Genomic DNA, 26,608 nt, shown 5'->3' with positions numbered 1-26,608 from the left:
TATATATTTTTTTAAATAAATTTTAATCCCTTTTTCAACAGATCAACAGATGTGAAAGCACACTTAGTACACAATATAACTACAGAAGAATCAAGCTTTAAATAGGAACATCTTCTAAACCTCCTTTTTTTAAATGACATGTTAATGGCCAAATCTAATTTAATGATCTATACTAAGCTAAGCTAAGCTAATACTGCCCTCGTCAGACCAGGAGATCGACAGAATGAAATCAAAAATAGTGAAACCCAACTGTTTACTTCTAGGTGACTTGAGCCTATAGCTGATGGTTAATTATAAAGTGCATTTGGCCTGCTGTCCTAGGAGAGAGCCCTGAGCTCAGAATACGCTTGAGCCCGGGGCTCCCTCCACTTTCATGAGGAGAGAGGAGAGTCTGAGCTCAGGTAGGTCTCAAGAGCTCTCTCAAATTTGTTCACTCTGCCTATTCCTTGATTTTATAGGGGCTGCCACAACGGAATGAACTGCCAACTATACTAACATATGGCTATGCAGTGAATACCCAGTACTAAAACACTTACATAATATGCCAATTTGGTTTATTCAATTTACTTTAACACATGTCTTTGGACTGTGGGAGGAAACCTGAGTACCCGGAGGAAACCCATGCAAACACTGGATGACAGTGCTAAGCACTGAGCCAACATGCCACCCTGTCCTGGATTAATCTTAAATAAAAGGGGAGGAGTAGGGGTGGATGGGGGATTCTTTGAGGCGAAGATGACTAGGGTAAGATGACATAATCATCTCGAAATAAGTTTATAAATAAACTTCACAAAAATAAAAAAGTGGAGTGTACCTCTCAACTGCTCTTTTATTCTCAACAATCACTAAAATTTATTTAGTCTTAGCAATTTAGTATTTTTGTCAGTGGATCAATGGTTGCTAGGCTCTTGTTTTATGTAAGTTTAAAAACGTTTTCAATGACTTTCCCAGTCAAGGGGAACAGGCAGAAACACACAGTGCCCTGGTTGTGGTTTGTGTCTCATCAGTGGTAATGTCATGCAAGGCGTCTCACAGCTCTGTCCTCCTCAGTGGCACGCAGAGAGGCTTGGGAGAAGGAGAAGAGCCCATGGGGAAGGTCACTAGCAGCCATAGTGATGCTGGCAAACTGTCTGTCAGGGTTGATCACTGAGCCCGGGGTGAGAGAGCTCAGTCTCAGCTGATATACACGTCTTTCTTCGGGTATCTCATCATCTAGTGCCTGCAGAAACAAGAGAGGGAATTAGTCATCCAAGTTTTAGGAACAACAAATAATAACTTGAGTTCTAGTTGATCATTTGGTATCAGAAGTGGCTCATATAAAAGGCAAAGGTCTCTAGATTATGCTTATTTTACCAAAATAAAATATGATCATGCCTTGATTTTGAATTATTTAATTACGACAGTAAGGCCTGACTTTGCTTAGACAAAAGTCTTGTCACCTAACAGAAATAATGTACATTATAGAATATAAAGTCATGGTGTAGTGGGAAAATATTTTATAATATGTATGACTCCCATGAGCTTGGAGGTAAATAAAGTCATCTGGAATGGCAAAGAATGTATTTTTGCAAAATTATTTGGATTCATCTTCAATGTCTTTTCCTCCATTTTACCCCAGCCATGCTCAATAATGATCATGTCTGGTGACTAGGCTGGCCAATTCTGGAGCACCTTGACCTTCTTTGCTTTCAGAAACTTTGATGTGAAGGCTGAAGTATGAAGAAGGAGCGCTATCTTGCTGAAGATTTTACCCTCTCTTGTGGTTTATAATGTAATAGGCAGCACGAATGTCTTGATACCTCAGGCTATTGATGTTGCCATCACTCTGCAGATCTCTTGCATGCCCACATACTGAATGTAACCCCAAACCATGATTTTTTCCTTCACCAAACTTGACTGATTTCTGTGAAAATCCATATGGGTTCCAATAGGTCCTCTGCAGTATTTGTGATGATTGGGATGAAGTTCAACAGATGATCACAGACAAATCTACCTTCTGCCACTATTCCAAATGATTAACTAGAAGTCAGGCTATTATTTGTTGCTCTTACAATTGGGATCAAGGACAAGACTTTTGTCAGGTAGTGTAAGTGTCTGGATGGTTTATGTATTTAGATTTTACAAGGGAAAAGTATGTTGAGTAAAGACCTGGATACTGAGTACTGAATGCACTTAAACTGCACATTGTAAAATATGTAACAAGATTTCTTTTTTGTTTCATGAAGATGTTTTAGTGAAGAATATTGAATTAATCATTTAAACATACAATGTGCAAGGTGTTATTCTTAATTTACTGTTTAATTATTTTAAAACAATCAATACCTAACTAATCAAATACAGAAAGAAAAATAACATAAGTCATGTTTGTGTGTGTGCTAGTGTGTGATTAAACAGAAGTGTTAATTATTCAATCAAGGACACGTTTCTGGCAAAAGTCAATTCAGAAATAAACAAATTTTAATACACCACTTATAGATTTTATATACCGTCATCTTAGAATCATAAGGTTCTATCTGATTTATTTGTCAAAATTGAGTTATTAACATATTCTTATTAAATGACGCTTATTAAATGATGCTTATTTACATTATGGGATGTTGTTTTATAAGTTGTTTGCTATAGAGTGCAAAAACCAAGGTGACAAAACTTAATTTTATTCAGTTTTTCAGAAAACAAGATTTCTTAATTTTAGTTAATATTTTCAGATTTAAGGAAGTACAGATTTATATACTGGCTGAAAATAAAGATTATACTGTACACGAAATATTATAATATATATTGATGGGCACAAACACAGCGCATTATAATGATTTCCGAAGGATCATGTGACACAAAAGACTGGAGTAATAATGCTGAAAACTCAGCTTTGCCATCAAAAGAAACAATAATACCTTTTCAATTTAAATGATAATGCATTGCCAAAGACTTTACATTTACAATGTCAATGCATTTTGAATTTACTGCATTTTTGTTCAACTAAACGCAGATTGCAGTAAGTGAACTTACAAAAAATTAATAGTCCTTGCTTTAGATTAGGTCAAAAAACTGCATGAAGTTGAATTAATATAGCATTTATTAACATACTAACTATTTTTATATGGCTGAATAATCAGGTATATACTGTAAAATGTTAATCGGAAAAAAATGTTTATTAATGTTGTACTTTCTCATTCTGAATGATCTTTAAAAACCACCAACTATTCTTAAATAACTGGTTTGTAAATAATGCTAGATCTAATCTAGTAATGAAAAACTAGATCATTAACAGAATCATTAAACATGTGCTTATAAGTCAAGAATACAGCATTTGTCATTGTATTTAAAAACTGCTTACTAACATCTATTAATGCTTAACAATTAATCAATTACCTATTTGCTAATGCTTAATAAATGATTTATAGTTTGTAGTTGTTATAAAGTGTTACCAAAAAAATGATTACTGACCCCAGACCTTTTAATAATTGTGTGTAGTGCTCAGTTTTACCTTCAGTTGAATTGTAGCAGCCGACTGGCGATCTTTCATGACAACTTTGCCTGAGGTTTCCTCAAACTCACTAACTGCAGCTGTGGTGATGTTCCAGAAGATCTCAATCTCACCAAAGATGCCTGGCCCTCTTATGAGACTGCAATTGATATGACACAATCAATCTTCATATATTTAAAGAGGAAACTCTGGTGATGCCAATGGTGCAAAATAAATATACAATATCTATCCAATAACCTCCTGGAGAAGGGTAGAGGTTTACCTAATCAGGGCTGTTCCATTGTAGCTGCCTATTGGCTCACCAATCAAAACATTCCTGCTGGAATCAGCTATTCCTACAGTTCCCAGAGCACCTACATCAGGCCGGATAACAACTGTAGCAACACCTGGTGGAAAGAAAAGCAAGTCTATAATACTGTATGAAACACTGAATTCTGGATTAGTACCAATTAATCATAAAATGTTGAGTGCTATTTGTTCAGATTGTTATTATTTATTATAATAATGATTATTATTAATTATTATTGTTGTATTTTTATTTTTGTTATGCACTTAAGCTCAGTCACTCTCACTGGCAGAGCTGTGAAAACAAACAAAACACTATTGGCCGTTCTTTAAGAATGGGAGGAGCTACTGTGTGTCCCACCCTGTCTTCATGTTTCAGTTAAAATCCGTCAAATTTCAAATAAAAAAAAAAATGCACATTCAAAGCACTTCACAGGACCATTATCAATGTTTTCAATGATGCTAATATGTTGACAAACCTCTAACTGGATCAATGACAGGCTCATTCTTCAGAGAGAGCAGTTGGATGGTAAAACTCTCTTCTCCCTCCAGGACAGCATCAGCCAAAGCTTGAATAACCAGTGTCTTCTTTGACTCAGTCTACAACAGATAAAACAGTTTAATGACTGTTAGCTTCTCATTGTGGCACAGGTAAAAAAAGACTGTTCTGTTCATTAGAGTACTGGTTATTTTGTTCATTATTCATTATTTACTATTCAAGCATACCCCGTTAAAAATGAGGGTTCCATTGTGAGGGCTCAGGTCATCTCTGCCCTCTTCCTGCAGAAGCCAGATTAAATGCACTACTCCTTCTCCACCAGAGCTGCGCACTACAGTCAGTGTAGCCACAGAGGCTGGGTCATTGAGGAACTGGGGCTCAGACACAGACACCTGATGAAAAAAAACAAAAAAAAAACATATATATAAATTAAACATTGCAGTTGTTGTTACTGAGGATAATGTTCACAACATTAAAAAAACGCTACTATGCTACACGACAAAAATCTAGCCAAAAATGATAAACTATCTGCATTTACACATCCACTACAATGGTCAAAATGTTAGATTAATGGTTTTACCTTTACACCGACCCAGAAATTGCTATATTTGTGTACTCCAGTTCTCTTTATGGTCATATTGTGTCTATACAAAGCATCATAATTTATGGAATATTATTGCTAAGAGTGCCATTCTGAAACTGTGGAAATAAGTTATATTCCTCAATTTAAGACATGGTTATTTTATCTCACTCAAATACTGCACATGGAAAGAGTCCGTTATGGAGTTATTGATAATCTTGTTAAGTTTTACAATATATGGCAAGCATCTCTTGATCAACTGGACCAATATAATGCGGATTCTGAGCAGCAGTGTAATGCTTAATATGTTCACTTTACCTATGTACTGCCTCTGTATTTTCATCGAAACCGTTTATATGCCATAATTATTTTTTAACAATAAGTTTTTTTTTTTATTATTATTATTGTTGTGTTGTTTGGTAATTATTGAAAAATGTAAATCTAATAAAAACACTTGTTAAAAAAGTATATATATATACATATATGTTAAAACATTTATTTATTTTTATTTTTTTTTTATTTGTGCCTCATTTGATTTAATAAAGCATTAAGCACTAGAAAAACATTTGATTTGAAGAGTCATTATACTGAGGGTAGATCACAGGAGTAACATCTCCTGTTGGCTTTACTAGCACCTTCTTCCAGCAGCATCTTGGAATCCAAGTACTGACCCCCCCCTCCCCCCCAGCTTTAATGGGTAACCATAGCCATGTTTCCATCCAACGATTAAATGTACGCCCAAAACTGAAACATTGCATAAAACATTTGCAAATAAAGCACTGTTTACATCTAACAAGTCCAAGAGAACAGAATCATCACTTCCTGATTAAATGGCGCCAAATGTCAACAGTAAAAACTAAATTTGATGCATTATTTTTACTTTTCATTATTTACTAAGTAACTTGCGCCTCAGAAGACAATGCCAACAAGCATGAATGCATGGTGGCATTTGAAGGCATGAGACACGGAGCACAGATGCTCTTGACAGTTCTGGAGATAATTAATAATATAATAACACTAATACTGAAATGATTAGGGTGTTTTAGAATGATCAAAACAATATTGAAGATGTTTACAATGTGGTCTGTCAGCTGGTTTGTCCATTCACATACATTTCTATTTTCACAAGATCTCTTAAAACAAAATTACATGACTTTCCTCATGCACATACTGGAATTTGTTTGGTAAACTTTTTATCTTTAACACATTATAATAAGGTTGAATTAGTTAATGTAATTTAATGCATTTACTCACATCAACAAACTGAGAAATACATTTATTAAATTATATATTCATGTTTTGTTAACATTAGTTAATGGAAATAAAGTTGTTACTAAAACTAATGTCATCAAGCATGATTTTTTAATAATGCATAAGCAAATACTGAGCTATAATAAATGCTGTACAAGTATTTTTCATTCTTAGCTCTTGTTAGTGAATACATGAATTAACTTTTACTAATGAAAACTTATTGTAAAGTTTGACTGTTAACCTAAATACAGTTAACATAAAGTTACATGTACATAAAGTTAAATGGGGTGCAGTATAACAAAAAAACAACAACAACAACAACTGAAGTTACATTTCAATTGCCATTTTAAAAATGTAAATAAAAAATTTAATTTTATAAAAGATCATTTCTGAAACCTTACATATGAAAAAATGCATATGCAATGTAATATTTATATTAATAAGCTAAATATACCGTTAAATATTAATGTGGATATGCCAGTAACTTACCTTTAGCTCTTCAAACCCAAACCGACCAAAAGGTGAATCATTGGCAGGTATGCTGACTACCACAGATGTCTCGACTCCCAACCTGGCACCTCCAATGACTCGAATCAGTTTCACCATGAAGGTCTCTGTGGACTCTACAATGGTGTCATCAATAATGGTGATCTCAATATAAGCCATTGCCTGAAAAAAATTATAAAAATACTGTGCATAAATGGTATGCCACAAGAAATTTGACTGCATGCACCAGTTGTGACACGGCAGAAACATTTAACTACCAGAGCCATTCAGAAGTTCACTGCAATAAACTCCCAACGAAATTAACCGATTTTTAATCCAAATAAACATATTAAACCTATACAACAGTGTTTATAGTACATGCTGAGTGAGTGAACTTTGCTGGTTTGCATTGAGTCACCATCTAACATAAGTTTTCAAACTGTAGGTTCGCTAGCAATCTTATTTGCAAGATCTCAAATAAGCTATTTGCTATACCAATAAGTGTGACATGAAAGGGTATTCAAACTCACATTAGTAGCATTTAAAACTGAAAAAAGCACTAGTAAGCACATGAGGTGATCAATGGTATAGTAGTTTATGCTGTTGTTCAGCTGTGACGTTGCATTGTTTCTAAAATAAAAACTTGCACATTACTGTTGCAGATGGGTGGGACAAAAACCCCTTTCTACACTGAAAATACACAGTTTATCATAGGTTGCAGTGTCGTGTGTAGTTCGGACACGTTGTTCATCTACACTGAAAAAAGCAATTAGCTACTTTTCTTTAAAACGTGAATAAACGAGTTGCTTTAAATGCAACAAGTGGATATTACTTAAACGTAAACCCATTGAATTTCATAATGATGCACATAGTTTGTTTACTAAATAGTTATAAGGCAATGAGTTTACTGTCTTATTTATATTAAAGTTAGTTAATCACTTTGTTCTGTGTTTGTGCATCCTGCTACCTGGCTTTTTTAGAGCTTTTGTTTCAGAATATGGTATGGTTTAGTCATATAATATACATTATATACTGAACATATACATTATGCATATAAAGTTGCATAAACAGGCAGCATGGTGGCTTAGTGGTTATAGACATTCGCCATAGGTGAATTAAATAAAACTAAATTACCCATATGTAGTGTATGAGAATGAGAGTGTAATGAGAGTGTATGGGTGCTTCCCAGTACTGGGTTGCGGCTGGAAGGCCATCCGCTGTATAAAACATAGATTAGAATAGTTGGCGGTTCATTCCCCTGTGGCGACTTCTGAAATAGAGACTGAGCCAAATAAATGAATGAGTTGCATACACTCAAATTACTGGGCGTTTACTTAAACAAGGCGTCTCTGCCCAATTTCTAAACTTTGTTCAGATGAAAAAGTCATTAAAGAGACTGAATAATTAAGCAGTATCCTAATACATAAATAGAAATGTACTGTATCACTTAAGAAAAATAACCAAAAAAGCAGTATCTGTGAGGGAGCTCTTCTTTATTTCTTAATCGCTGCAAGAATGCTGCCTCAATGAAGGCTCAATTCACATTATCAAATTTAAATGTTTTAATTTATATTTTATTAATCATCACCTGTTCATCTTGAAATGTAATGTTTCCAGAAGAAGGAGTGAAGTCTTCGGTACTGGCTGTGACTAATTGTGTCTCCCAGTAAAGCACCAGTCTACCAAATATACCTGCCATCCGCATGACGGCCAGACGAAGGACATTTCCAGGTGACGGTACCTCATATGCCAGAACTGCCCCGGAGACATCCTAAAAGGACAAGAGTTTGTGTAAGTGTGCTTGCACTTTACTATAAACACATTTGTGCCCAAATGTTTAAATAACGGTTCCATGCATGTAGCCTTGTCCTTTATGAACATGTTTTGCATTTATTGTCTCCATGTTTTAGATTTTTTTGTCAAGAAAATCATATTTGAATATGCGGCAACTGTAGTTGCTGGTGGGAAAATATGCTGTAAGAACCCTTTAGTGTAAAATTTTTAATAGGAGGAGAACATTTGGTATTCTAACTCAAAACAACTTGTTTAAAAAAATTGAGTTTCAGTGACATGCTACTGCGTTTTTGTGCAAAACCCATGTGTGTGTGGACAGCAGGGCCTAGGGTTTGACTGAATTTGGTTGTACTTTTGTAGTTTTTCTTAAGTGATTCTGCTTTTTATCACCAGGAGTTCCGTATTCTCTGTTCACTCAGAACTTTAACTCTGCTCCAGTGTTATTTTAACTCTTTGTAGGTGTGGGACCAGTGGGAGAAGTTGATTTTGCTGTATATCAAATTGTGTATCAAAAAAGGCTACTTAAAAGTAAAGATATCAGTTAAATGCTTAAGTTATGTTTAAGTGGGGTATTATGAAAGCAAAAACCATTAAACAAGACTAATAACCTTAATTTTTTTTAACTTATTAACACATTATTCCCTAATTCTGCATTAGTTATGTACTTACAAGGTATTTGCCCACCGGAAACGTTCGAGGTTACAGAAGTAACCCTTCGTTCCCCGAGGAGGGGAACGGAAGTGCCATGAATGGGAGGATTCGGATCAGAAGCCGCTTATCTGGAGAGTATTGAACGGGCCAATGAATGAAATTAATTGGCAGCGTAAGCTTGCGCAGGTGTGCGACATCTGCAATTATCTCAGCATATAAGCACACCTGAAGCCAGCAGACGCCATCCTTTTAAGCTGAAGAGACTTTCAAACAGCTAAGGGACAGTCATTATGGCGACGGAATATGGCACTTCCGTTCCCCTCCTCGGGGAACGAAGGGTTACTTCTGTAACCTCGAACGTTCCCCTTCGGTTGGGGAACTTCAGTGCCATGAATGGGAGAAATATGGAAAGCGCCATAATGACTGCACCTTACCAACACCCCCGATGAGGAGATAGTCAAGCAAGCGTGACGCACCCACATCATGGGGGGCGCGGTCCTCCAACGTGTCCCTGGCCCTAATTTATCCTACTTCAACAGAAGTTTTACGGATTTAGATATATTTTTTGGGAAGTCGTGAGCATCTAGATAATTCTAGGAAATACGACAGTATGTTGGGAAGCGTGCAATCCCGATAGGGAGGACGCTGCGGAGGCCATCCGTTACCCAAGGGGGGGATAGATGGCAGAATTTACATATGGACTAGCCCTAAAAAAGGGGGAGTACGCATAGCAAAAGAGTGGTTAGCGGAGAGGGAAGACACGGGTCCGCCCAGGGGGGGGACTTAACCGTGGCGGAATAAGCATATGGGATCGCCTAGTGGGGATCACGCATAGCAGGCACCTATACCCAAAACGCGGGCTGACCAGCGGGCAGACCTACAACGTAGTGGGCCAGCAAGTGACTCCTCCGCTGAGTCAGTGCTGGGGGCCACGGAGGAATCTGCAGGGCTCACCTGACGGGGAACTTTACTGACAGATAAAAAAGGCGCACGTACCTCCATGTTAGGGAGAATGGCGCAGCAAGCGTGTTTCAACACCCTACCGAGTTGTCTCCTCAATCACCAAAGGGTTACCTAATACCCTTGAGGAAACCGGCTCCACTCGCAGATTGTAAAACCTTGCAAATGTGTTGGGTGTCGCCCAGCCCGCAGCTCTACAGATTTCTGTTAGAGAGGCGCCGCGTGCACGCGCCCAAGAGGATGCAACGCTCCGAGTGGAGTGTGCACGTACTCCCGGGGGACACGGCTGACCTCGACTCGAATAAGCGAGTGAAATGGCATCCACAATCCAGTGGGATAATCTTTGTTTTGATACGGCACTTCCCTGCTGCCGACCGCCATAACAGACAAAGAGCTGCTCAGATGATCTAAAATTCTGAGTACGGTCCACATAAATGCGCAGAGCGCGAACTGGACAAAGTAAAGAAAGGGCTGGGTCTGCCTCCTCCGGGGGCAGCGCTTGCAGGTTCACTACCTGATCTCTAAAGGGGGTGGTAGGAACCTTGGGCATATAACCGGGGCGGGGTCTCAGGACGACGTGAGAGTAATCCGGCCCGAATTCCAGGCACGAGTCACTGACCGAAAATGCCTCCAGGTCCCCGACCCTCTTGATGGAGGCCAACGCAACCAGCAGAGCTGTCTTCAGGGACAGAAATCTTAGAGATACTGATTCGAGTGGCTCAAAGGGATCGGATCGCAGACTCGTGAGAACGAGGGCGAGATCCCAAGAGGGCATGAGAGGGGGGCGAGATGGATTAATTCGCCTAGCACCCCTAAGGAACTGGATGACCAGGTTATGCTTTCCCACGGTGCCGCCAGCTACCGCGCTATGATAAGCGGAGATGGCGGCCACGTAAACCTTGAGAGTGGAGGGCGACAGCCTGCTGTCCAACTTCTCTTGAAGGAAAGAGAGCACAACACTAATCTGGCAATTTCGGGGGTCTTCTCTGCGAGAGACGCACCATTCAGTGAATAGACTCCACTTCAGGGCGTAGGCGCGCCTCGTGGAGGGGGCTCTAGCCTGAGTGATGGTATTAACCACCGCAGTCGGTAGGTTACCTAAGTCTTCCTCGCGTCTAGGGACCACACGTGGAGGTTCCAAAGATCGGGGCGAGGGTGCCAGATGGTGCCCTGTCCCTGAGAGAGTAGGTCCTCTCTCAAAGGGATCCGCCAGGGGAGGGCCGTCGCGAGGAGTGAGAGCTCTGATATCCAGATCCGGTCGGGCCAAGGGGCGCAACTAGCAGAACCTGTTCCTCGTCCTCCCTGACCTTGCACAGAAACTGCGCGAGCAGGCTCACTGGGGGAAACGCATACTTGCGCATGCCCCGAGGCCAGCTGTGGGCCAGTGCATCCGTGCCGAGAGAGCCCTCGGTCAGGGAAAAAAACAACTGGCAGTGAGCGTTCTCGGGGGAAGCAAACAGATCGATCTGGGCCTCCCCGAATCGCGCCCATATCAGCTGAACAGACTCGGGGTGGAGTCTCCATTCTCCAGGGCGTAACAGCTGTCGTAAGAGCGCATCGGCTGCACGATTGAGCGTGCCTGGGACGTGAATGGCGCGCAGCGATTTCAGCCGCGGGTGACTCCAGAGGAGCAGACGGCGGGCGAGCTGAGACATGCGGCGAGAGCGCATACCCCCCATGCGGTTAATATACGCCGCCGCCGCCATACTGTCTGTCCTGACCAGCACGTGTTGCCGCTCCAGCACCGGTAAAAAGCGGTGGAGAGCGAGGAACACTGCCAACAGCTCTAGGCGATTGATATGCCAATGCAGCTGGGCACCCTTCCAGAGGCCCGCAGCCGCATGCCCGCGACACACGGCCCCCCCAACCCGTGTTGGAAGCGTCTGTTGAAACAACAACATGGCAGGACGCCTGTCCTAGAGGCACACCGGCCTGTAGGAACGAGGGGTCGTTCCAAGGGCTGAGGGCGCGGCGACACAGCGCAGTAACCGAGACCCGGTGTGTGCCCGCGTGCCATGCGCGTCTGGGGACCCGATCGTGAAGCCAGTGCTGAAGTAGTCTCATATGGAGCAACCCGAGCGGCGTGACGGCGGCTGCGGATGCCATATGCCCCAGGAGCCTCTGAAAGAACTTCAGTGGGACCACTAGTTTGCTGTCGAGCTCCCTCAGACAGTTCAGCAACAGGCGAGCGCGTTCCTCTGAGAGGTGCGCTACCATGGTGATCGAGTCCAGCTCCATCCCGAGAAAAGAAATCCTCTGCACGGGGGCGAGTTTGCTCTTTTCTCGGTTGACCTGAAGCCCCAGTAGGCGGAGATGCCGAAGCACCTTGTCCCTGTGCATAATCAATTGCTCCCGCGAGTGGGCTAAAATCAGCCAGTCGTCGAGATAATTGAGTATGCGAATGCCCGCGAGCCGAAGGGGCGCTAGGGCACCCTCCGCGAGTTTGGTGAAGACCCGCGGAGACAGAGAGAGCCCGAAGGGGAGGACCTTGTACTGCCACGCTCGACCCTCGAACGCAAACCGCAGAAATTGGCGGTGGCGTGGAAGAATGGAGACATGGAAATACGCGTCCTTCAGGTCTATGGCTGCAAACCAATCCTGAGGACGAACGCATTGGAAAATGCCCCTCTGCGTGAGCATTCTGAACGGCAGCCTGTGCAGACAGCGGTTCAAAACGCGCAGATCTAGGATTGGCCGTGACCCACCGCTCTTTTTGGGTACGATGAAGTATGGGCTGTAAAACCCACTCTCCATCTCGGCTGGAGGAACCGGCTCGATTGCACCCTTCGCCAGGAGGGCAGCAATCTCCTCTCGCAAGACAGGGGCGGACAGGGGGTTGACCCTGGAGAAATACACGCCCGTAAACTTGGGGGGCCGTTTCGCGAACTGAATCGCGTAACCGAGTCTGATTGTGCGTATGAGCCACCGCGAGGGGCTGGCCCGCGCTAACCAGGCAGGCAGAGCCCTCGCTAATGGAGTCATCGCTACAATCGCTGACGTACCAGCGGTGGGGCAGCGCGGAGTGGGTGTGCTGATCCGGGAAGCACGAGGGTCCCGCGGAAGAGCTGGAGGAGAGCGATTCGCTCTGGCTCCGCACCCTGACTCCGGAGAGGGGGCTGGAGGGCTGAGGGAAGGGAGACCGTCCCCCCAGCGCTCGTGAGCCACTGGCGAAGCACGTAGAGTCTGCGAGCCGGAAGGCAGCGCGTTCCGGACTGGCAGAACTCGTGCAGTCACATCCGGGGAAGGGAAAAAGTGCTCTTTTACTGATGTTTTGGTGGCACTGAAAAGTACCGTTGTTATCGGGGCCCCGCCCTCCAGCGGGGAAAGAGCAAGTTTCCTCTTCTCCGGATGGCCTGTCTCAGGGACGCTTCGCGGTCCGTTTACCGGACTTAACGGCGCCCTGGGCAGGAGGGGCTGCCTGCTTTCGAGGTGTACGCCGCGCCCGCTTGGCCGGAGGCGCAGGCGGGGGCGGGGCAGCACTCGTTGGCGGGCGCCCTCGGCGAGGAACAGCGGAGGTGGATGGCTCGGCGGGCGGAGCGGGCTTACGGCCACGCCGATAGATGACATTGCCCATCGCATCCGACTGCTCTTTCACCGCCTTGAATTCCTGGGTGAATTCACCGACGGTGTCGCCGAACAGGCCAGCCTGGGATATGGGCGAGTCAAGAAAGCGAACTTTGTCAACATCGCGCATATCGGCCAGGTTTAGCCAGAGGTGGCGTTCCTGAACCACAAGTGTGGACATCGTCCTCCCCAGTGCACACGCGGCGGACTTAGTAGTCCGAAGAGCATAGTCGGTCGCGGTGCGCAGCTCATGTAATAAGCTTGGGTTGGACCCGCCCTCGTGCAGCTCGGCCAGCGCCTGCGCTTGGTAGCGCTGGTAGGTGGCCATCGCGTGCAAAGCAGAAGCAGCCTGGCCCGCAGCCTTATAAGCTCTGGCTCCGAGGGAGGCAGACAACCTACAGGCTTTGGACGGGAGGCGGGGCAAACCCCGCCACGTAGAGGCGCCGCGCGGACAAAGATTGACCGCGATAGCGCGCTCCACTGACGGGATCGCCTCATACCCCCTGGCAGCTCCGCCGTCAAGGGCGGTGAGGGCGGAGGCACACGCAGCACGGGCAGAGAAAGGTGCCCTCCAAGACTGCGTGAGCCTACTGTGCACTTCCGGGAAGAAGGGGACGAGAGGCTTCGAAGGCTTAGCCTTCTGGTCCTCTACGTAGCACCCATCTAGTCGGTCCGGCCGCGGAGCTGGGGGATAAACCATCTCCAACCCCACGGCCGAAGCAGCCCGGGAAAGCACGGCTAACATGTCCGCTTCAGGATCCGATTTGACAGCGCTCACCTGCCCAGAGGGGGCGAGCGGGTCCGGATCTTCGTCGGACAGTGAAAGCCCACCCTCCGATGCCGCGGAGGACATCTGATCTCCGGTGTCAGCGAGTGTGAGAGCTACCATCTGGTTAGACGGATCACTCCCACTACCCAAAGCTTGGATGGAGCGCCGTGAGGAGCGAGAGGTCCGCGAGCCCGTGGGCGGCGGATTATCTCCCGCTGAAACCCTCAGATCTGCCTGAGCGCCCGCTGCTTTTTTAGAACAGGAGGCAACTGGGGTGGCTCGCTCTCTTGCGAAAGCCGCAATCTTAGCTGTGCAACGGTCATGGCATCGCAATGACGACATGAACCGCCCGCGAGCACCGCATTAACATGCTGGACCCCCAAACATGCAATGCAGTGATCGTGTCCATCATCCGGAGCCAGGAAACCCCCGCATCCAGAAACGCACAGTCGGAGCGCCATCCTGAAAAGGACGTGCTGCACGACTGTGTTGCTCTTTTAGGAAAGTTTGCAACTATACGCACCGCTCTGGAGGACCGGACCCAAAGAACCGCAGGCAAGGGAGAAACCCAGCTCGACCGTCTGCCACCGCGAAGACCCACTCTGGACCGGGAGACACACTCGTTCGCTCTGAAGTGCTGATCAGCAAGAGGAACCCTCATCGACTCACTCAGAAAGGATCTGAAGCGAAAAGGATGGCGTCTGCTGGCTTCAGGTGTGCTTTTATGCTGAGATAATTGCAGATGTCGCACACCTGCGCAAGCTTACGCTGCCAATTAATTTCATTCATTGGCCCGTTCAATACTCTCCAGATAAGCGGCTTCTGATCCGAATCCTCCCATTCATGGCACTGAAGTTCCCCAACCGAAGGGGAACCTTAGTTTCCGCTTGAACTTTTGACAAAGTATACAACAAACTATAGATCTCTTGAAAGATCTGTTTCATATGGATGAATCTAGAGGTCTTCATGATTATGTTGGTATACATTTGTGAGAAAAAAAATATTTGTATTAACATGAACTATGTCTTTATTTGGGAGGGTTTGCACCTATTTTTAATCCTGAATTTAGAGATAGGAAGTTGAAGGCCTCATGTAAAAGAAAGTAAATAAATTCCTTTGTTCCTTTCTTGAAATCTTTTATTTAGATTTGCTTGCAAGTCATTGAGAAATGAAACATGAATAACATGTAGAAAATGACTTATAAAAGGAAAATGGCAACTATGAACTTCGGCAGCTATACAGTAGTTGCCGGTGGGCTTAAATGGGTTAGGAGAAATACAGTAAATACCAAACTGACCTTTGAGACATTGAAACTGAGGACTCCTCTAGGATCATCATTTTCTTGGATGGTGACCTCGGCTATTTCCAAACCAGGCCTCTTCACACTGGGTTGAGCTGCTCCGGTGTCTCCACCCAACACTTCAACTCGAGTGATGTTTACAAGAAATGTCTCCGCTAGTTCAGGGATATCATCCTAAGAACAAACACACACAAACCATCCAGGGATTAATCATATTCATTCATTCATTTACTTTTTGGCTTAGTCCCTTTAGTGAGTTGGAAATCTTGAATCATTTTACCTACTCGAATCATTGAGTCTCATTCAGCAAGATAAATGAATCTCTTTAAAGTCAGTTTGTTCATTCATTCATTCATTCATTCATTTTATTTTTGGCTTATTCCCTTTATTAATCTGGGGTCGCCACAGCGGAATAAACTGCCAACTTATTCAGCATGTGTTTTACGCAGCGGACGCCCTTCCAGCTGCAGCCCATCACTGGGAAACAGCCATACACTCTTTCATTCACACACATACACAATTCAATTCACCTATAGCACATGTCTTTGGACTGTGGGTGAAACCGGAGCACCAGGAAGAAATCCAGGTCAACACAGGGAGAACATGCAAACTTCACACAGAAATGCCAAATGACCCAGCCGGAGCTCGAACCAGCGACCTTCTTGCTGTGAGGCGATTGTGCTACCCAATGCGCCACCGTGACGCTGGATTAATCATATTTTCCTAAGATAGTATGTTCAATCCTATATACAAGCATGTCACATACAGTACAGCATTTAGACAAGTTCATTTTATTTACCAGATTCCAAAACACTATCTAATCAGCTTCTGTACAGTTTGTACAGTTCTGAGAACATGCTGATTTATGTTGGCAGTCTGACTGCTAAACTTTCAGCCCAAACAGACTCAACATGTGGCTTCTGAGGCTGAACAATATACAGAAATATCTAACGACCACAGCAATTTGCAATACATGAGCTGTTCCAAGAGCAAACTGGAAGAAAAAAAGATGTGTGGGTTTGTGTGGTGGTGATAGTAAGTGGCTTTTGGCTAGTGTTGTATGCAGCAGGAGGTCAGTCCGTCTCCTCATCAGCTTCAGCACAGTGTGTCCTCAGACTGACTGACCTGAGACTAACTGTGAGGGTACTGACTGTTTTATGCAACACAAGGTTATTGGAAATATGTGCTATTACATACATTTAAATGCAGTTTCTAGATAAAATGAACAACACAAATTGACACCAACAAATTTTACAATAATGATTTTTTACAAGGATGTCAAAATGACGTTGTCATGACCGTTGTCATAAGATGCATCAATTACATCCGATTTCAACAATTTTCTTGTCCTTAAATGTTAAAATGGCTCTTCTATGAGTCGTCAGTCATGTCAATGGCCCTCTGCCATTTTGACTTTGAGAACCCCGCTGTATGGCATCCCAATAATCAGACCAATTGGGTTATGGTACTTACCGGGAGGATGGTTAAGAACACCAAAACAACAGTAGCGTTCTCCATCATGACGACTGTCGCCTCTTTGGCTACATAGTCGGTACCTCCGCTAGCCTGGTTAAGTGGTAGCAGGTGGAGGGCCGGTTTGGTGGAGTAGTAGACTAATACATTCCCAGATGATCCTTGATCTCTCACAATACTTAGTGTAATATTGCTTGGGCTCTCTAAAAGTGAAAAGAATAAAATCTGTAATTGTTCACATCACACAAATATGTCATATTGCTATGAATGAGGTAATTATGTGACTAGCATGTGACTAGAAAATATGTAGATATTACGTCTTGGTCATTAGAATTACATGAAATCCTGAAAAATATTGGCTATGCTAGCTATCCATATGCTGCTGAATATATTAATTATTGCAAATGTTTAAATGATACATGAAAACAGATGGATTACTTTGAGGTTCTGGTGTGATGAAGTACTGAGAATCAAGGTGCCAGCCAATGACTCCATAGGGTGAACCATTGGCTCTGATGGTAAGGTTGGCTTGGGCGCGTTGATAGTCAATCGAAGCTCCTCTGGATGGATCAATTATCCCTATTGTTGTGACTTTGGTCAGAACAATGGTGACTTTTTCTGCCAACTCTGGAATGTCGTCAGCTAACACATTCAATGAGATGGTAGCCACAGCCTGGCTCTCAGAAAATGTCACCTACATCAGGAACAAAAAGAGAGGTCTGGAATAAACAAGTCTGTAATTCATTGTACTTTGTGGTTGTATGTTGACATTCTGATGTCTCAATTTGAACGTTTTTAAATACTACATTTTCTTTATAAAATGATCTGTTGTACATATTTGTAACTGCTATAAATGGCCCATTATAGTTAGAGCTGCGATTTCGTATTTTGGTACTCTGTAATTCACAATGTTCTATTTTAAATACGCATTTCAGACAAATATTATTACTAAAAGTAACTGAAAAGAGAAAACACATGGAAGACAAGCAGCTCTCACCACTCCTGAAGTGGGAAAAATGTCATCCAGACTTCCGTAGGCGCTCCAGTGTACAGTTAGTCTGCCAAACCTGCCTCTTCTCCTCTCGATGCTTAGAGATACAGGATTATCAGACTGCAGCTCTTCCACCTCCCGCATTAAAGAGTTCTGTATACAAATAGAGTAGTTTACAAAATTATTCAAACTAGGTTGTTCATAGAATAATGTATTATATTGTGAAAAGTCTGCCTCATGACAAAAAAAGACATACAACAAAAATGTATTTATTTATTTATTTATTTTAAAGTGACTACTTTTTCTAAGATTTGGGAGATAGAGATACAGTTAAAACTAATTAAATAAATAAATAATCTATTAATTATTATTATCATTATTATTATTATTATTATTATTATTATTATTATTATTATTATTATTAATAATAATAATAATAATAATAATTAATCAATCGATTTATTGATTGATTGATTGATTAACAACAATAATAATAATAATAATAATAATAATAATAATAATAATGATAAGAAAGAAAGAAAGAAAGAAAGAAAGAAAGAAAGAAAGAAAGAAAGAAAGAAAGAAAGAAAGAAAGAAAGAGGCGAACGAACTAACAAACGAAAAAATAAACAAAAAACAAACAAACAACTAAACAAACAAATGAATGAACAAACAAATAAATGAACAAAAGGAACGAACAAAATAACGAATGAACAAATAAAAGAACAAACAAACAAAAGAAAGAAAGAAAGAAAGAAAGAAAGAAAGAAAGAAAGAAAGAAAGAAATGAATGAAGATGCAAAGAAAGGTTTAAATTTAGTTCCAATCATTCAATAGCTAAAACAACAATGCTTTTGTTTTTTTTTGTTTTGTTTTTAAGTACACTATAATACTATTTATTCTATGTTTAGGCAATTAATTTTATTCATTAAATGTTTTGTCATATTAAAGCAGGGGTTTCCAAACTTGACCCCCAAAATAACAATTCCAATGACTCGCAACCCCAACTATGCTCGGAGGTGGTTATAAACATACAAACATTGCAAACAACAACTCTCCCACACCAATAGGAACTATATAAACACAAGCATACTGACAACACAAAAAAGTGTTACAGTCTAACGACCACATCATTTTTTATAGTCATCATTCATTCAGTTTAATATCAACCTCTCTTAAAGAGGCAATGTTTATAGCACAACTATTTTGTTTATTTTTGGAGACCTTCATTTACAGATTATTCTTTATGTTCAGTTCTGGCCTTTATTTTTAATGTACGGATGTGACAAAGGTATCAAAGTTAAACATTGTGTCGTAAAATCAATCTGCTGCAACTAATCCTAATGCTGTGTTGTTAATAATAACCTCAGGGGCCGCAATCCAAAGGAAAAAAACATTGAAAAGCTGATGTTTTTTATTTGCATGGGTTTGTTTTTTTTATATAACTTTTAAATACTATTTTGTTCTCTGTAGGTTGTGGATAAAATACGGTAATTTTAATAGTTTAATAGGTGACTGCTACATTAAACATGTTCTGGATAAGTTAGTGATTCATTCCGCTGTGGCGACCCCGGATTAACAAAGGGACTAAGCTGAAAAGAAAATGATGAGTAATCGTTTAATAACATATATGAGATTTTTTAAAATCATCAAGTCACCCTACTCATTGTCTCATGACCCCCTAGGAATCCACACCCCCACTTTAGGAATGCCTGTATTAAAGGGATAGTTCACCCAAAAATTAAAATTAACCCTCAAGTGGTTCCAAACCTTTATAAGTTTATTTCTTCTGCAAACACTAAAATTATAAGTTAAAGAATGTTGAAAACCTATAACCATCAACTTCCAAAGTAGAAAAAAACAAATAAATAAAATATATTCCTTGTGTTTAACAGAAATAAACACATAAAAGTTTTAAAAAAGCAAACGGTGAGTGAATTGAAACAGAATTTTCATTTTTGAGCAAACTGTCCCTTTAAGAAACAATGTGAGATGCATATTCATATAAAACTGTCTCTGAACCATACACGTTATTTTGATTCATAATACCTGTGAAAACCCTATAATTCCATAAGTGTCATCATTAGCTGGGATGAAGAAGGTCACTTGACCACGAAAACCAATCTCAGCTCCTCCTTTGGGGTTTTTGAGGCTGACACGGAAATGTTCTTCCTCTTCAGGAACATCTTCGTCAATCACATTCACTGCTATTTCCAGCTCTTGCACCCCAGGCTGGAAAAACAGCTCTCCCGAACTGAGGATATAAAATATGTATGAGAACGGAAGTACATTACAGAATAACCTAACATAAAGAATGCAAAACTGCATACAAAGCGATTGTAACATACCTGGGGATGAAGTCAGATTGGTTGGACACTGAGGTCAGCTCATAAACCAATGAACTGGATTTTCCACTGGCTAAGATGAGACTCTTGGTGGAATTGATAGAAGGAACTGGGAGATAAAGGAACTCTTGGGCAGATGCAGACTTGAGCATTTCTGCAAACTGCCGAAGTTCAGATCTCCATGAGTACAGGGCTGATCCATTTACACCAGCAAGTAGTAGGTGAGCTAGAAAACAAAGAAACTGGTCAATCTAATTTCTAATGCTGTATATTTCTTATAAGTTGTATATTTCAGAAGTTATGTTACTAACTTCTGACACTGTGAATCACATATGGCCTATAGATAGACTTGCTAACGAGCCAGTATAATATTGCAATTCTAGTGATGTGAAGTGCTTCGTTATTCTTAATTTTTAATTGTTTGGGATTACAAGTGTCAGATCCATAAATAAATGTGATTTTAGTTTGCAAATACTTTTTAAATATGTTGATTTAATGTTTTTCAGCTCACGAAAGCTTAATTTACTTCCATGCTATTATTAGGATTACCATTGACCAAAAAAGTAAAATATCTGTTTTTGATAAGAGAATGGAAACAAATGTCAAGTAGCAAGACAACAAAGCTCTGGTATTTTCACTGGTGATGTCTAAATGTCCTTGATTGGCTCCTCTATTCATAAGCTCAATGGAAATGTGTGTATAATCCGATGCAGTGTGAGCAGATGTAAATGTACTGCTAAGTTGTGTTCGGACACTCTATTTTTGTATTTCACTTTAATTATGAAAGCCTTAAAAGTTGCTTGTAATTGCACGGCGACATTTTTGCTGCATCTTGAATTGTTAGGGTATTTATGTTTACTTTATCTGCATTAGTAGGCATTTAGGCTAAAAGTTTGATGGATAGGGTTGTGTGTTTAGAAGGAACACTTAAAGGGATACTTCACCAAAAAAAAAAAAAAAAAAAACTTCACCCTTCACTTGCCACAAAACTTCTTTTCTTTTTTTCTCTGTTAAACCCAAAAGAAGTTATTTTGAAAAATGTTGGAAATCTATAACAACTGACTTCCATAGTATTTGTTTTTGCTACAATGGAAGTAAATGGTTACAGTTTTCTAACATTTTTCAAAATACCGTATTTTGTGTTCAAGAGAAAAAAGGATACTCATAAAGGTGTTAAAGCCTTTGAGAATCTGTAGACAGTGAGTACATTTTGATTTTTGGGTGTACAATCCCTTTAATTAGAAACCAACCATGTTTGTAGAATAATCAGCATATCTGAAAAAGCATACAGTAAAAAAAAATAAAAAATAATACAATATATATATATATATATATATATATATATATATATATATATATATATATATATATATATATATATATATATATATATATATATATATATATATATATATATATATATATATATGCTTTTATTCACGCCATAATAACTCAAATAAGACTTTCTTCAGAAGAAAAAATATTATCAGACTTTGAAATTGGTTTTGCTCTGTTAAACATCATTTGGGAAATGTTTAAAAGAGAAAAACAAATTTTAAGGGGGGCTAATAATTCTGACCTCAACTGTCAGAATATATATATATATATATTAGGTTAACCAGGCAGGTTAGGGTAATTAGTGTGTGTGTATATATATATATATACACACACACACATACACACACACACACACACACACACACACATATATATATATATAAATATATATATATATATATATATATATATATATATATATATATATATATATATATATATATATATATATATATATATATATATATATATATATATGTGTGTGTGTGTGTGTGTGTGTGTGTGTGTGTGTGTGTATGTGTGTGTGTGTATATATATATATATACACACACACTAATTACCCTAACCTGCCTGGTTAACCTAATTAACCCAGTTAAGCCTTTAAATGTCACTTTAAGCTGTATAGAAGTGTCTTGGAAAATATGGAGTCAAATATTATTTACTGTCATCATGGCAAAGATAAAATAAATCAGCTAATAGAAATGAGTTAAAAAAAAATCTTCTCTCCATTAAACAGAAATAAGGGGAAAAATAAACAGGAGTCTAACAATTCAGGGGGCCTAATAATTCTGACTTCAACTGTAGTATAAGGCAGTTATGCTGTACACGTCCCTTCAAGTAAATGTCCCTTCAAGAAATAGCTATTTATAGTTTCTAATTACAAAAGTAAAAATCCAATAATATGAATGGCATTGCTTCAGAAAACAGAATATTTTCTAGCAACTCACATATTCCTGAAGGTGTGGTAAAGGGATGGACTGAAAAGAGGCCTGGAACTAGAATAGACTGTGTCTGCTGGAAAACAGTCTGCTGAGAGCCCCACAGAAACACTTCACATGCTGGGTTTAGACCTTTATATAAAAAACAAACAAATAAATAAATAAAAAACAACGTGAATGAAAACAACACATTTTTTGGACCCCAAATTGATTGTTCTTGAACTAAAACAGACTTCATATGACTATTACCTTCGGTAACAATAAAAAGGAAAGTGTCTCCTCCCATTTGATGCGATTCCACTTGCTTGACCTGGGTGTTGAGTGCTAACGGTTGGGGATTTTGGAAACGTCCATCAGTCCACTGGTAGATAAAACAGGCTGCTGATGTTCTGTTTCGACAAACTGCCAGGTGCTGTACGTTGCTGCTGCCTTGTCTGAAAGGTACAGCTGCGATGATGTCTTGCAACTCCAGACTTTGATGAAGGAAGAATGAGCCTCTGTTCCACACAAATATCTTAGGACAAAGAAAATTATGTCATTTTTATGTCTTTTTTTTTTCCCAATGTAAAACTCCTAGATATTATTTCACATGGCCGATTGAGTTTACCTCACTTGAAGCTATCAAATACTGCTTGAGATCTGTGGAGAAGTGTTTGACACTGAAACCGCTCACAGTAAAAGTCTGCTCCTACAGAACATTGAACAATATACGAAAAAGTCAACACATTTGAAAGTGAGAGATAGTATACTTTATTCTATACAGTACTTACACAGGGTAACCACATATGAAGAGTTCAGATGCAAAAACCTCTAAATGCCATTTGATATTTTCTTTAAAAATTAAACATTTTCTCAGACTCTTGTATGTAGGCTCAGTAATTTTACTTTTATAGTGACAGATAAGTTATTTTCATTGTCTTTAAATAAAAATAGCTAAACATAAACATAGGAAAAAAGAAAAAAAAATGCTTTTTTTAGGAGATGCTTATTTTAGGAGAAAATGTCATACGGCATTTAGAGGTTTTTGCATCTGAACTCTTCATATGTAGTTATAATGTTGATGGCAGCTGAAGAAAAGATGGAATCAGCAGCATACTCACTAGAGTAAGATTAAGATCTGCCTGAATGCGAAATAAACTGATGTTGGTGGTTAATGACACAGTGTTGTCTGCATGAGAAACTGCCACATAGCTGGAGCCATTGACTGTAAAGCCCACACACGATTTGGGATTCTGGATGCTGACAAACTGTAAGAATCAGAACGAAGAAGAGGGAAAATTAATTGAATTAGAAAATTGGAAATTGGAAGTTGAAATTAGGAAACTGATTAGATAACCAGAACATTTACACATACAAAAAATAAATAAATAAATAAAATAAAATAAAATAAAATAAAATAAAATAAAATAAAATAAAATAAAATAAAATAAAATAAAATAAAATAAAATAAAATTAAATTAAATTAAATTAAATTAAATCAAATTAAATTAATAAGAAAAGAAACAGTTTTGACCTGGTAAAAAAGCAGAGAAAAAAAAAAAACATAACAGAACAAAAAATAGAAAACAAATATGTCCTTAAATAAATTTAAGTATTAATTATACCTATTAGTAATAATTTGTTAATTAACTTTTAGTAACAAGCATTTATATGTGCACCTACTGACAAAACACTAAAGCATAAATACAAAAAAATATCTACAAAACATGGATTTCTTCATTTAAAAAAAATAAATTAAATTAAATAACTAGTAAAAAAAAAAAAAAAAAAATTAATTAGTCAAATGCAGTAATATTATGGTAACAAAAATCATCATCCATAACCTTGGAAGCTAATGATCACAACATTTTTTTTATATTAGTAAAAAAAAAATAAATAAATAAAAACTTTGGGGAAAAAAAAACAAAAAAACATTCAAGTAATATTTCTATTGTTTCAATCTGAACCCAATACATTATACAGACTTTGATTGCATCTCAAGCATTTAAATAAATAAGTAAATACATTTTCCTCACATTAAATAACACTGTACAATTTCATTGTGGCTAAAACTAAACAGAACTTAATACAACGAAAATATGAATGAATGAATGAATGAATGAATGAATGAATGAATGAATGAATGAATGAATGAATGAATGAATGAATGAATGAATGAATGAATGAATGAATGAATGAATGAATGAATGAATGAATGGCATTATAGAGTGTACAGCTGTTTTGCATAAGAACAAGCAAGTATCAGCATTTCAAATGCATTTTCTTCCAAGAGTTTTAAGTGAATTAAAAGCATACCTCCACGGGCACAAAGACGCCCTGCCACTTGTAGAGTACAGTCTGGTTTTGAGTTAGGCCTTTGATCAGCCTCAGCACCAAGGCGGCGTCCTCACTTGGCACTGAACACCAGACTGACGCAAAACTGTCCCTGATAGACTGATATACGGCCAAGACTGGCTGCTCTCCCCCTATGAATATAGCAGACAATCAACAGTCATTCAGTTTTTCAATCCACTTAATTAAACTCACTGGTTCAGTTTCTTACTCATGCCAAATGCTGTTCCTGACCGGGTCTCCCACTCCACGCTGACTGCAGACTCCAGCCCGTTACTGCGGGACACAGTCAGGAACACAGTGCCCATACGCTCCTCCACTGTCATGGTGTCCAGAGTCCTGGAGAACACACACATACAGTACAGCAGATGATATGGTCTGTGAGTTAGTGATGGGAAGTTTGAATCATTTTACCAACTGAAATCATTGAGTCTCGTTCAGCAAGATCAGGGGTCTCAAAGTCACGACCCGCAGGAGAAATGCGACCCACAGCATGATATTTTGTGGCCCCGACTTTTAATTTGAAAGTTTTATGTCATTGCGGCCCAAGAGTTTGATACGTATGCCACTTTACAGTGTTGTGTGTGGAGTTAAACGAACCTACCATGCGGCCCAGTCTCACCCAGACTCAGCCTCCGGCGACCCCCAGGTAAATTGAGTTTGAGACCCCTGAGCAAAATGAATGAATCTTTTTTCAAGTCATTTTGTTAAATTTATCAAAATATGTGTAAGCAAGGCGCCATTTTAGTGCCCCAAAATAGTAACGTGTCAAATAGGAATGACTCAAACCCGATTACTTGAGAGATGAATGGAACAAATAAGATTCTTGCTCTAACTGCATAGGATATGTTTGTGTCTTTCACCTGATGAACGAATAGCTCAAAAATCAAAGAGCTCGAAATATAAATGAGTCAAATGTTTTGCAGCTCTGACTGCATATGATAGGCTTATGTCTTTCATGTGAAGAACAAATTACTTAAACCAGGCTGAAGACTTGAAAAAGAAACTAATCTTTTCCTCCACCTGCACAATGTGCACATGCTGGAATGAATGAATCATTCCCTGAGAATACTTTTTTTCATTCAAGAACGACCCGTTACTACTGTGTGTAACAGTAGGTTAACATCTGTTTCAGAAGGTCTGTGAATGTACCTATTGATTGATGGTGATATTCTAAAAAGGCCTAGAGGAGCCTGGTTCTCCAGGACGGTGATGAATGTCTGCAGTGAGACCCCCAGTCGAGCACCTCCTGTAGGGTTGGAAAGAGTCACTGTGAAAGTCTCATTCATTTCCGGCTCGGCATCCAGAACAGCCCAGATCTCCAACGTCTAAAAAACAAAAGTGAGATTCAATTGACAAACTGCTGGTTGTAATGTCTTAACATAAACAGAGCAGTGTGCTATAAGATGTGTGATAATACAGTATGTTTACTATTTACCAAATAAGGGAGAAATTTAAATAGACCAAAAACATTATGACTGATTCATTTTACATGCATATGTTTATTTGTATGAGGAATGATCAAAATCATGATTACATGATCATGATTACAAATCATGATTCATAATT

General features: G+C 39.8%; 2 protein-coding genes across 3 annotated transcripts in view; both read right to left on the bottom strand.

Moving 5' to 3' along the window:
- Positions 1-26,608, bottom strand: part of adgrv1 (adhesion G protein-coupled receptor V1) — a 269,966-nt gene that overhangs the window by 121,692 nt on the left and 121,666 nt on the right. For both annotated transcript variants that reach the window (NM_001001845.3, XM_087251637.1), the window contains 20 exon segments: positions 1,034-1,219; positions 3,485-3,623; positions 3,747-3,870; positions 4,249-4,369; positions 4,496-4,660; positions 6,589-6,768; positions 8,174-8,356; positions 15,621-15,797; positions 17,097-17,299; positions 17,535-17,790; positions 18,094-18,240; positions 20,137-20,341; positions 20,436-20,658; positions 22,718-22,840; positions 22,958-23,222; positions 23,316-23,396; positions 23,809-23,955; positions 25,004-25,173; positions 25,251-25,378; positions 26,192-26,367. In NM_001001845.3, the coding sequence (NP_001001845.2) occupies positions 1,034-1,219; positions 3,485-3,623; positions 3,747-3,870; positions 4,249-4,369; positions 4,496-4,660; positions 6,589-6,768; positions 8,174-8,356; positions 15,621-15,797; positions 17,097-17,299; positions 17,535-17,790; positions 18,094-18,240; positions 20,137-20,341; positions 20,436-20,658; positions 22,718-22,840; positions 22,958-23,222; positions 23,316-23,396; positions 23,809-23,955; positions 25,004-25,173; positions 25,251-25,378; positions 26,192-26,367 (3,399 nt within the window).
- The window catches only part of LOC147844367 (uncharacterized), a 768,760-nt gene continuing 751,749 nt past the window's right edge, over positions 9,598-26,608 (bottom strand). The window contains exon 2 of the mRNA XM_087254116.1: positions 9,598-9,984. The gene's annotated coding sequence lies outside the window, so the exon portion shown is untranslated. The remainder of the gene's footprint in view (positions 9,985-26,608) is intronic.

The sequence above is a fragment of the Danio rerio genome, chromosome 5 (assembly GCF_052040795.2).
Source record: "Danio rerio strain M-AB ecotype USA chromosome 5, GRCz13ab, whole genome shotgun sequence".
NCBI classification, from domain to species: Eukaryota; Metazoa; Chordata; class Actinopteri; order Cypriniformes; family Danionidae; genus Danio; species Danio rerio.
This window is presented reverse-complemented; position numbering and strand designations above follow the sequence as displayed.